The following is a 12824-nucleotide window of genomic DNA, read 5'->3' on the forward strand; positions in this document are numbered from 1 at the left end:
TATGCTACCTTTTTTATACAAGTAAAGTTGGGATTTTAACAAAAACAAGATCATATTTAATTTAAATGGAAACTGACAAACTTTTAAACTCTCGTTTTTCACCTGGATGTAAACAACAGAGCTGTGCCACATGGTAAACATTACACCTGGTTTGTTTCCTGTGTGGTTCTTCGTCCACTGCTTTTGAAGATGATTTATATCATACAGACTATATGTTTGAGGATCAAATGATTACTTTTTGACACATGATGACTTTAGTGTTATCCAGTCTGTAAATGTTGTTTCATCATCCCTGCTGACCGTTTGAGTTCTAGTGCTGCTAAGATAATATGACATCTTATTAATAATAAATGTTCTGTGCTGCTAAAATCAGGTGTTTTAACAGCTGTGCACACTGGTTAGCTGTAAAACGTTTACAGTGGAGTGCAGCCCTCATTAAAATACATGTTATTTACATATTTGATGACACAATGTCTAAAATATTGATATATATTATCATAATTAATTCATTATATAGTTTGCAGCTATATCTTTTCAAATATAGTGTTTTTCTGAAATTCTAGGAAAATGAATATATAATGTGAATTTTCTTTTTGTAAATATGTGAAATTAGATGATGTATTTCAGTATGTTTTGAATTTGTGTTTTAAAACAATATTTTTCTCTCTAATATTTGATAATAAAATTATATTTGCAAAATGCTGAAAGGAAATTTTATAAATGAATGAAACATAAGATAGAAATATTTTATTCATCCAGTAAAGGAAACTCTCATAGGACATTTTATTTTATGTTATGTTTATGTTATTTTATACTACTTCTTAAAAATGAGTCCAATTGTGTGAATTTTTCTTTCAGTTTCTGAACAAAACCAACTGAATGCTCTGAATATTTTTCCTTTGTTTGCAGCAGTTGTGATGAACAAGGAAATCATGTCCCGTGTGGTGAAGAAGAGGCAGGCGGATCCTAAGGTGGTCCAGTACGTTTGGGCCGCCATTGAAGTCATTCGCAACCAGAAACAAATCGCAAATATGGACCGGATCTCTAAGTAAGCTCACTGTTAATGTAACTGTAGACCAGGTATCCCCAATCCTGGTCCTGGTGGGTCGGGGTCCTTCAGGTTTTCCAGGTGTACCTGCTGGAACACACCTGACTCAGAGAAGATCTACACATGTCTGCACATTGATTTGAATCAGGTGTGTTGCAGAAGGGGCACTTGGAAAACCTGCAGGACACCGGCCCTCAAGGACCAAGATTGAGTATCCCTGCTGTAGACTCATCATGCAGATGTAGCGCCTTGCAGCTGCACTGCTACGGGATCATTAAAGGATCTTTTTCTGTTGTTCTCCACTGAAACGTTGTCAATTTTTGCTGTAAAAGTGCCACTGCTTGCAGAACCCTACCTGTAAATATCTTCAGTACATTCAATCATGTGAAGAGCAGCACTTGTCTCATCAGTGGATGGTGGAATTTTTAATATCATAAAATGGCAAAATAAATGAATAATAGGATCAAGTGAGATGAAATGCCTTTGGTTCATGATGGGCTGATGTGAGACAGATGACGCGTGCAACAACTTTAACTGAAGTTTTATTGTTCTAAAAAGTAGAAAATATGACAGCAAGCGTGTAAATGGGTTGTCAAACATCTTTTTTTGTTGGTATAAATAAATAAATCAACATATTAGTAGACATTCATCAGATGTGCTACAGATTTAATGAATAAGTTCTTGTCTAAATGTGAGTGATGAAAAGGAAGTCCTGCGTTTTTCTGTTGGGGGCAAAAAGGACTTTTTAGCTTGTTTTTTTTCAGTATATGGAAAACTTTTGCTTTCTATTTATCACTTTTCTTCTCAAACTTTGTGAGCCATGACCCTCGGTGTAACATACTCTGGTGTTTGTGATTTCACCCCCTCCCCCACATGACAACTCACTGATTAATTGTGTGATATATCACACGGGTTATCCTGCAGCTTCCTCTGGATATGAGTCAGGAAATGGTCAGAACCTGCACAAATAAGGGGTGTTTGATGGATTTCATCCCAGTGACAAGGAACCTACATGGCTAAAATCCGCTTTTCTGGTAGGGATAATGCAAATTTCAGATTATTAATATGACGTGTACTAAATTTCACATATTTATTTCTGCGTTAATGGTTTCTGCATTAATTTTGACAACTCTGGTAACAATCCTAAATATTTTATCTGGTGACCTCCATGGGGGTCCCTGCCCCCAGTTTGGGAACAACTGACAATAATTGATGGTTAGGAGCAATAAATCTCTAAAGTTTCTAAATCTTTTTAAAAAAATTTCCATCCGTCCATCTGCTGTTGCTTATCTGAGGTTGGGTCCTGGGGGCAGGGAAGCCCAGACCTCCCTCTCCTCTGCCACATTCGCCAGCTAATCAGCGGGAATCCCGAAGCGTTTCCAGGTCAACTGAGCGCTATATCAGGGTGTCCTGGGTCTTCCCTGGGGTCTTCACCTGCAGGGACGTGTCAGGAACACCTCACCAGGGAGGTCCAGGAGGCATCCTAACAAGATGCCCGAGCCACCTCAACTGGTTCCTCTCGATGTGGAGGAGCAGCAGCTCTACTCTGATCCCCTCCCGGATGACCGAGCTCCTCACCCTATCTCTAAGGGAAAGCCCGGCCACCCTGCGGAGGGAACTCATTTCAGCTGCCTGTATACGAGATCTCGTTCTTTCGGTCACAACCCACAGCTCATGACCATAGGTGAGGGTAGGAACGTAGATCGACTGGTAAATCGACCCGGAGAGGGCAATCCACCCTATTCCGGCTGAGGCTACTATCCTTATCCATCTTGAGCTTCAAATGCTTCATTTGTGCATTGAAAGTACTGTTTACTTTGCTGTTGGCATTAAATCTCTTTAATTATGCCGTATAGTTCACTTAAACTAAGAAATAAACAAGCCACTAATGTTCTACCAGTACTTTTTAGTATTTTACATCCCAACAAGGAAATCTCACTTCTGATTTTTTTTTTTTTTTTTTTTTTTTTTACCAAGTAGAATTTTTTTAATTTCCCATTTGTATTGAATGCACCATCAGTCCAATGTTATAAGAGACAATAAAACAAGATAAACTGGTGAAGTATAAGCAGAAGTAGTCGCTAATGTGAGCTGCTAAAACCTAAAACAAAAAAATGGAGCAATTAAAGATTTATATAGTAACACAATGGTTTAATTTCATTTTATATACATTTTTTTGTTTTCCCCTTCGTTCCATGATCTCACCATCACACTGAGCACTTTATACATATTTATAAACATTTTATGTGCAACTATTTATGCTTTAATAAACACAGTGTTTTTTGCACAGCAATCATTCGTGTTTCTGAGCGAAGGAAAGTCTGGAGTTGATGTAGCTGAATGTGACGGAGGAGATGGATTATGTTTTGGTGTTGTCCTTGGCTGGTCAGCTTAGGGTCTGCAGTGTCAGTTTCAACAACTTGGACCAGTTCAGCTCATGACTGCCTCTGCAGACCAGGGTAATGTAAATATTTAAGACTAAAAATCAGATCTGAGCTTGCCGACTACTTATCAGCTGCCCTCCTGTGCTGTAGTAATGGGTTAGCAAGAGGCAGACTTAGAGGAAAAAAGGGAGGGATTGTTCTCATGGGTCACTCCATTCCCATAATATCATGTGCTTGAACAGAGATGTTAATCATGGGAGCCAGAAGGAGCAGTTTTAGTGTCTTTTGTGTTAATTTGACCAAATCATGTCGAGACATTTCAATAAATTCTGGCAGCTTGTGAAAAAGAGCTGAATAACTTTCCTTTTAAAGCAGCAAATATGCATAAAATACCACAACATCAATGTTTTCTGTTCGTTTTCTCACAGCTAAGAGATTGTTTTAGTTTGATCTTATTGAGGCCAAACCAGCCGTCTCACCTGCTGTTTTTAATTTGACGAAAGAAGCCATACCAAGCAGGGATTGGTTCTGAGATTAACAGCATTGTTGGCTTTTTGCACATTTTTTTACCTGAATCCAGGCATCCTATAATAAACATACAGTCAGACCTCTCCTGAAAGCAGCAGCAGAATGGTTGGGGTTAACGAGGAGTCCTCTGTCGGCGAGCCGCTCCTTTCTGCTGCTGGATGGAGCTCGACCTAAATGAAATACTTGGCACGTCTATTTCAGCAAGTTGGCGAGCACCTTGGGAGCTGGCTGCGTGCCAAATGAATACTGGTGGCGAGCGGCTGTTGTCATGGTAACAGCAAGCAGTTGCATGCAAGGGATGGCCCCGTCTCTCCCTCATAAACCTTGCCCCTCCTCCTTTCCCTTCCATCCAGTCGCTCTGCAGCTTGGTTTCACTGTGAGGGTTTGAAGCTGAAAAGCTGAAATCAGGAAGGTGGAGGAGAATGATTAACCTCCACCTGTCCTGCACCATGTGACCTACACATCAACTAATCATTAACAACCTGACCTGGTAAACAAAAGTGTATAAAATACTAAAATGTGTGTTAAGTTCTCGTGTGTATTCCAGTAAACCAGCAGCAACCCAGTTCGTTTTTCCACTATGCAGTTTACTGAATGTTTCATTTAAAAAGATAATAGAGTTTTGACATCAGGAATGAAGCCATGAACGCATTGTGCCGAAGTTGCTGGATCTCACTGCTGGGGTTTCCTAAGGCACACGGTGTGTGTGTTACCGCGGGGTCAGGAACCACTGCTTCTGATTGCTGGTGTGAGACGGGTTCCCTGCTGGAAAACCACCTTACCTAGGCGCCCTCCGTCCCTTCCTTAATCCCAGCCCAGTGTGGCGTGTTGCCCCGGCTGTCCGTCTCATACCCCCTGGTATACCGGCTCTTCCCTCCCCCTTTCTATGAAGGATGCTTCAGTCAGAGCAGGACGCTTACGGCTAGTCTTGCAGCCACTATTTTACTCATCAGGTTTTAAGGCTCGCATTTGGAAACGTTTTGGGTTGACATGCACACGAGAACTGACCAGACAAAACCGGTTCTGTATGCAAGTAAAGCCGAAACAAAATCTGATAGCAACGCTCCAAATATGTGACAGCAGCTCCGTTCCAGCCCGGGTTAGAGGAGCTTGTTGTGCCGAACTTCTGCTAAAACATTGTTTGTTCAACCTGCTTTCAGATTTGAAGATCGGCCATGACAGGCCCTTGACCAACTGCTGTTACAGCAGATGTCTTTGGCAGGCAGTGAGTAAAGGCCGGTTTGTCTGCCTCAGGATGGCACGCTCTGTGTAGGTCCACAGAGGCTGGATGCGCACCTCTTCGGACGTGCTATGTGAACGCTACTACGTTAAAGCACTCCCTTCTGATTGGTCAGAGTGTTTGGGGATGTTTGTTGCTGAATGAACGGCATTAGTCGGCATTGTAGTTCTAAAAGAGGAAATAGTTGCAGGAACTGAACTCCACTATGTGGAGTTTACTGGCTGATACCAGCCCTACTACCACCTGCAGACCCTATGCTCAAGTATAAACACACACTCCAGCTGCATGTGCCTGACCTGACACAGGCGCCACACGCCTTTCAATGTGGGGATTCTCCATCCAGCATTGTTTCCTCAGCTCTTTGGCCTGGAGGATAGTCCTGCTGGGATTCTGGGAGTTGGAGAGCACGGTCTTTATAGGAAGTAAATGGATAGCCCCAAACAAGGATTTTCACCTCGCTAAAGCCCCCCCGATCACCAATCCTCATCTATATATTTAACAGTCGGTGCAAGACATTGTAGCTTCTCAGTCTCCTAACTTTAAAACGACTAGGTGAGGGTCACAACTGAAACTGAAACTGAAAACTGAACTCTGAGGATCACCACACTCCAGTCTTTTACTGTCCAGTTCCAGTAGTTTTGTTCAAACCTTTACCTCTCACAGATTAAGGTGAGTTTTGCATGACTCAAGCCGGGCCAGTGGTTCTTGAATGATCCGTTTGTGATCATCCCTTTCATGTCAGTCGTTTTCACCGTCTGCCCAGTTCCACTCTGACTGGAGCTTTGTTGTCCACATAAAGCAGAATGAGATGTGCTCGTGTAGGAGTTTCTTTTTTCATAGTAGTGGAATGGATGGCATAGGAATCTTATTTTATTCCAGAGCTGTATGTGTACGTATCTATGTATTGTGTATCATTATGTCTATCTAACTAAGTAACTAAAAGATCGTAAATAACATGAATGAAACAACTTTTCCATCATATAAAGCGACTACATATGTTGTGCTCATAGACTGTATATGAAATATGGATGGAGCCTCGAGTGGTTAAAATGAAGCCTATGAGGAAGTGCATAAAACTGCAGTTCCCCCTTCATCTGCTAGGGGCTGCAAAACAGAGCGAATCCTCATAGATTCCTATGTTTAAAAAGACCAACTTCACAGCAGAAATATTCATGTTTACAGCCTGGTACAAAAATCCATTTAAGGTTTATAGGTCAGGTTTACCTTCATGACAACTGTGGGGGAGTGAATTTTTTTCTAACTCGCCCGTTTAAAATTAATTTATTCTCAAGATTCAGCATATTTAGGGGCGTGTCCTTTTGATTGACAGGTACCCGACCTCCCGCTTCAAGTAAGAAGAACGTAGAACAACCGCTGTTTTTAGCCGGTTAACAATGTGACTTAGCTTAAGCCTGCTTACCTCCGTTAGCTGGTTAGCTCCTGTTATCTCCGGGTTAGCTCGGTTAGTCCTTAGCTACAGAAAACTCTAAGTTTGCTCGATGTCAATCATCCACCATGACGTTCACAGCCCCCTCTCAGCTCCACTTCTTTGCCCGTATTTTCCGGGCGAGACGACATGCATGCCCCTGCCAAGAAGGAACCGCCCTCAATTCAGCTCTTCACAAACCTACGTGTGATGGCACGAAGGCTCCGTCCATCTTTTATATACAGTCTATGGTTGTGCTGCATCTGTGATGTCTTCTAACTGGGATACCTTCTCATCATACTAGATACACTGTCCAAACACACAAACATCATAGTCAACACACCCGACATGAACATAGATATGGAGTCAGAATCAAGCTGGAAAAGTTTTCATGTGATCAGATGCTGTTTCTTTAAACTCCGGGAGTCCGTTCAGGTTAACTTGATTTTATCTTCTCTGGTTTAAGTTACCGTGTCTGACTTGTCGTCACCCTACAGGCGAGCTGTGGGTTACTCAGGAGTAAACAGTCCGTCACCTGTTTCCTCCACTGACAGTCTGTTGGCCGAATGCCACGGACGAGGATCCGTGACCTTCCAGCCCCCCCCGCATGGGGCTGCTGCAGGAATCATCCAGTTAAAAATAGGAGATGTTTAGACACGTGAGAGGAGGCAGTCGACGGGCTGCTTGTAATTTTGACCCCACAAAGATATTCCAGATCTTCTTTCTTCAGCATGTAAATGTGTTTCTGACTCATTTGCAATAGTGTTGATGGGAAATGAGAGCTTTGAAGGCATGTGGAAGCAAAAAGTGTTTCAAACATCTTTAAAAAACAGTAAATGTAAAGGAAGTGAGTTTTAAGCTTTGCTTTTTATGAGAACAACACTAATCTGTTTGTTTCCTGCCAAGCTCTTGGACTGCTTCACATGAAGAAGAAGCAGTCTTTACATGTTGGTTTTTACCTGCAGATACCTGAGCCGTGTGTTCGGCATGCACCCGAAGGAGACCGCCAGACAGCTGAGCCTGGCCGTGAAGGACGGCCTGGTGGTGGAGACCCTGACTGTCGGCTGCAAGGGCTCCAAGGCCGGCATCGAGCAGGAGGGCTACTGGCTGCCTGGAGATGAGATGGTAAGCCTGGGAAAAGCTTTTCATGGCTGTCTGTGCCTGTGTGTTCACACTGCAAGCAACATGTTTAAAGAAATTATTTGAAATGAAGCAAACTGGTGGAAAAACAGTCTGTGTTGTTAACATGCTCTGCTGACACATTTTATCTGTTTTTTATGGCTTTATGAACCAAAACGTTTCCATTTATTTATTTGCTTTTGCACATTTTTCTTGTATTAAAAAAATCTGACAGTAAATGTAGTCTTTGCATCTTGGCTGCCTGTGCCAGTTATATTTGTGTGATAAGAGCCCTTCAGTGGTCAAAGAGGTACAAAAAATCTTAAAATACAGTGTGTTCAGCGAATAAGGGTTATGTTGATGTTACTATTCTCCTGAAAACGTTACTTTTTAAAAGGTTTGTAAATGCTTGATGTGAACATTTTCCTCGCTGGTATGGCGCTTGGCACTGTGACCTCACAGCAAGAAGGTTGCTGGTTCGAGCCTCGACTGGGGGGGAGTATCAACAGGGGTCTTACTGTGTGCAGTTTGTAGTTGTCCTCATGTATGCATGGGTTCTCTCTGCGAGCTCCAGCTTCCTGGACTGGCATCTGACCTCCATTACACTGACGTGACCCTCATGCAGAGAGGAAGACGTGTTGTCACGTCACATGCAGACGTACATATGGATGCTACATTCGTTAGCTTTTCTCTCCGTTTAGAAGTTGTTGCTGGATCTGAGCTGGAGTTGTTTCCATTCGATCTACCACAGGAGGAACCTACCGCCTCCTTCAGCGCAGATTTGTCTCACTTCAGTCATTTTCTGTCCCGCTTCGTCAGGGAAGCTAAAGCCTGTCCCAGAAAGGATCAGGTTAAAGGCAGCGTTCACCCTGAACAGGTTACCAGTCCCTCACAGGACCAACACATAGAGACAGACAACGACTCACATTCGCTCTCAGGGAGAATTTAGAGTGACGATGAACCTAGCATGTATGTCGTCGGACAGTGGAAGGAAGCTGGTGTACCGGATAGGACCCACACATGCAAACTCCACTCAGAAAGGCCCCTGTTTGACACCTTTCACCTGGAAGGCTGGAAGCAGTGGCCTTGCTGTAAGGTAGAGATGCCCAACTTCAGTCGTTCAGATCAACTCTCCTGCAACTTCTACACGTAAACCTTCTCCATCACGCCTGAATACAATAAGTGGCTCATTAGCAGGCTTCTGTGCAGCTGAATGACATGCAGATGAAGGAATTCAGCCATTTGGTTCAGATGTGTCGGAGATGGGATGCAGTTGTAGGATAGTAGATGTGGAGGACCGGACTGGACACCTCTGCTGTAAGGCAACTGTGCTAACCAGCGCACCACCATCCAGCCCTGGGCATGGATTTGTCTCATTTAAGTGATGTAACATGACGGTTCAGGCCGATGTTCAGATATGTTTCTGGTTTAGTACAACATATGAAAGTGACCTCAGTCAGATTTTTTTTTAAAAAATGCTGCTCAGACTGTAATAAAAGGGCCAGATATGGGCAAAAATCATCTTTTAGTTGCTGCCTGCAGTGTAAACAGAGTGAACATGTCCTGGTGCAGGTCCAGTTGGTCTGGTGAATACACTCCAAACATCTTTAACCTGGATGTTAAAACTTCCAGGACTCATCGAAGGCCTTGTTGGGATGAAGTTTTTCAGGTTGGAGGGGTTGCCCTGCCTTTTAACTTGCCTGGTTTGGGCTTAAAGAGTCTCAATCCGAACTTCACTTTTAAGTTTTTTGTCTTGAAAGTGACAATTTTCTGCTCGTTCTGCATCAGATTCAGCATGTACTCCATGTTGCTAAAAAAAAAAAGTCATTTTTCTCCAGTGGGTTCCAGGATGTAGATTTTCTGACACCGTTTGCCTTTTCTCTGTTCTGACCTATAAGATCTGAGCCTTGTGTGTTCTGGACCTGCACAGTTTCTGATGATGAATAATAATAAAGTACAAGAGTAAATAAATCAAAGAAACACTCTGTTCTGTAGCATTCGTACACATTAAAGGAAGCTTGCAGCCTCTTAGCATTACATGTTTACATGGCCTCTAAATACTCACAATATGTTGCGTTTGGTGTGTGTTATGTTTCAGAGATTATACATAAACAAAAGTTTTTTTTTAATCCCCCCTGACCTTTAAAGGGCTTTGTAATCTGGCACTGGCAGTCAAAGTAAATCTTTTTTTTCTTGTTTTAGAGAAAACACATTAAAAAAAAAGTACTTTTTAGATTTAAAATGTACTCAAAGTATTTATCAATAAAAACATCTAATAAACAGACTCATGCAGCCTGTCCAGACGTCATATTTTCTACTGGCTTGTCTGTACGTAGTGATGAGTAATGTAGACCTCAACAGACTGAGAGAGGATGTTGTCACCCATCTACCACATTGTGAACACGGTGTTAACAGAGTCACAAACAGTTGCTGAGTGTACATGACTTGGAGCTCTCCTTTTTTATTTATTTCTGTATTTTTTCATCACTGCCTGGGGGGGGGGGGGGGGAGGATGAAAATTTCTTACATTTGTGCACAACAGTAAGGGAACCAAGTCAGTGGGTTGGTAAATAAAAATGAGGATTATAGTTCAGGTTGTGGCATCAAGCGCTAAAACAAGCTAAACGAACGTTGTTAATCTCGTGTTTTATAAAGGCAGCCGTGCGCTGAGCCGAGTGGTAGCAGAACCTTGACTTATCTCTGTTCCAGTAGTACTGAGCATTATTTCACAGTGTGTGAGCACTCACTGGGGCAAATCCTCATATCTCTTAGCATCCGTATCTCAAAGGGCACGATAAGGATTACTCTGCGAGTGGAATTAACATGTATCTGATTGCTGCTGCTTCCTGTGAGTCTGCGTTTTAACACTGTGGTGTTGGTGTCACATTTTACCCATGATCAAAGTCAAATGCAGAAACTGAGACGAATAAAGTGTCATGTTGGTGTAATATTCTGCAAACATTTCATTTGTCGTTTTCTTATGGGAGCAGCCAGAAACATGCTAGATTAGGCCTTTTTCTCCTTCGTGGTGTGACCACAAGGCAAGGCCGGATTGTCCAATCCACGTCCTCTTGGGACCCATTCGGAGACTAGTGGGACCACATTGTCCATACACCAGCAGTTTAGACATGAAACTAAATGTACATAAAAGCCAGATAGTTACACCACAGTGTCTACTGTATTGCTATTGGTACCACTGGCTGAGAGATGTTAGAAATTTATTCATTCATTTGTTTATTTGGCGGGGACAGTACAAGAATACATTGCCACCTAGGTGGCCGATGCCATGTATATAAGGCTAATTTACGGCCCCCGTCCCTGGTTAGACTTTTCAAGGTGTTAGTGCAGTAAAAAACAAACGGTTAACAAAAACATACATCATAAAATAGTATACATATAAGAAGAAAAGAAGTTGTTTCACAGTGTATCATTCACAAATTTCACAATGTTGCGCTGGGGAAGGGGGGCCCGTGGGACACTCAGGGGCCTGTGCACTTTTAATCCGGCCCTGCCACAAGGCATTTTTATGTTTGGAGAAAGAAGGAGCTGGTCTCTCAGGACACGACACTGGTGTCCAGTGAAAGCCAGGTCATTTTAGCAGCAGGCCTTTTAAACACTGCTCTCTGAATCACTTGCAATCACAGGAGCCGAAAGCAGAGGGAAGCAAGGTAAGGGCTGCATTGTTACTTTCCAAACCAGGGTTTGTTCCTCGTTTGATCCTCCTGTCTCCCTCCTCCCCCGCCCTCCCTCTCGACTAACATCATTCTGTGAGAAATGTCTCTGCCACAAGCAGTGCAGTCAGGGATTTGAGTGAATCTTTTTCTAAGCAGGCTGCAGAAACAAAACTAAAAAAAAAAAAAAAAAAAAGAGGTGGAAAGTCTTTTCAGTTGTTTTCCACTGTTTAACGCTTGCAACAGGCTCCACTTGCTGCACCTTTTATGTGGATTCATCCCACAGAGTGGAAGCTGATTTGGAAATGGCTCTGCATGCTTGCCAACAGCTTGGCAGTCCTCACGCTGCCAGAAGCTACTCGCTGTCACTCAGTTATGCTGTGAAAAGCTTCATGAAAGTCCATTTCAGCGCTGTGTCCGTGTGGCCAAGTTTCTTGCGGAAGTGATCTGGCTAAACTTGGTGCTCGCTGCTTCCCTCCAGCTGTGTTGCTGCTTGAATTCAGATCCCAACTCAGAGCTGTAACTAATCCCTCTGCTTTGTATCAAACCATGATAGCAGTAGATGTTTGCTAATGAGATGAGCAGCGCAAACATAGCTGCAGGTTGGTAGCAAGCACCTGTGACTTTGTAGTAGTTTGGTCTTGGTAGTTGTAGTTTTCAGAACAGTGTGTTCTGCTGTGGTCTTAACTTCTGTCTGGCATGCTTGTTTTCCTTTTCCTTTGTTTTCTATTGATGAAACGGCGTAGGCGGGAGGGGTGCTAGCTGGTTGCGCTCTGTGTGGTTGTTGTCTCCATGCCTGCTGGTAGTAACATGGCCGACTGGTTCTTTCAGGTTAGCAGTCAGGCAGAGGACAGACCGGCGTCTGAGTGCGAGAAACACGATGAAGCAGTTGTTAGGAGGCCAGTTCTCCCTCCGCAGGTGCCTGGATTCAGTCCAGCTGGCATGAGCCGAGTCCTTCACTCACCCTCTGGAATATTTCCTCCTCAAACAGATAACCACAACATTAACATACTGATCATGTGTTTTTATAAATATCACCATTTAAAACAACTTTAAGATGCACTGCCTCAAGCCAGGTTGGATTAAGTCCAGGTTTACCCCTAAAAGATCACATCTCTTACTGGTTTTTAGCCAGTAAATGTTGCATTTTGTTGCTATTGAGCTGCAGTCGGCTCCTTGGTTCAACGCAGCACTGATGATGCATGGTAATAAACAAGATGTTTCATGCATTTTGTATGCACTGACCTACACATTGTTAAAATAAGTAAAAAAAACAAAAAAAAAAACAAAACACTTTTTAAAAAAAAATATACTAACAGTCTTCCTTTTGCAAACATTGCTTCCATATTCCACACCCTCCTCACTGATTTCACTCTGTTTTCTGAACTTTTGACTATCCCACGTTGAT

At 42.8% G+C, this 12824-nt stretch overlaps 1 protein-coding gene across 2 annotated transcripts in view; it reads left to right on the forward strand.

Annotated features, from left to right (window-relative positions):
* zmynd11 (zinc finger, MYND-type containing 11) overlaps positions 1-12824 on the forward strand; it is a 39224-nt gene that overhangs the window by 3626 nt on the left and 22774 nt on the right. The window contains exons 2-5 of one of the 2 annotated variants that reach the window (XM_079243386.1): positions 910-1048; positions 7592-7751; positions 11390-11413; positions 12248-12334. In XM_079243386.1, the coding sequence (XP_079099512.1) occupies positions 918-1048; positions 7592-7751; positions 11390-11413; positions 12248-12334 (402 nt within the window). In that variant the 5' untranslated portion in view covers positions 910-917. The remainder of the gene's footprint in view (positions 1-909; positions 1049-7591; positions 7752-11389; positions 11414-12247; positions 12335-12824) is intronic. The other variant, XM_079243387.1, reaches the window with a different exon arrangement.

The sequence above is a fragment of the Telmatherina bonti genome, assembly GCF_933228915.1.
Source record: "Telmatherina bonti genome assembly, chromosome: 7".
Lineage (NCBI taxonomy): Eukaryota > Metazoa > Chordata > Actinopteri > Atheriniformes > Telmatherinidae > Telmatherina > Telmatherina bonti.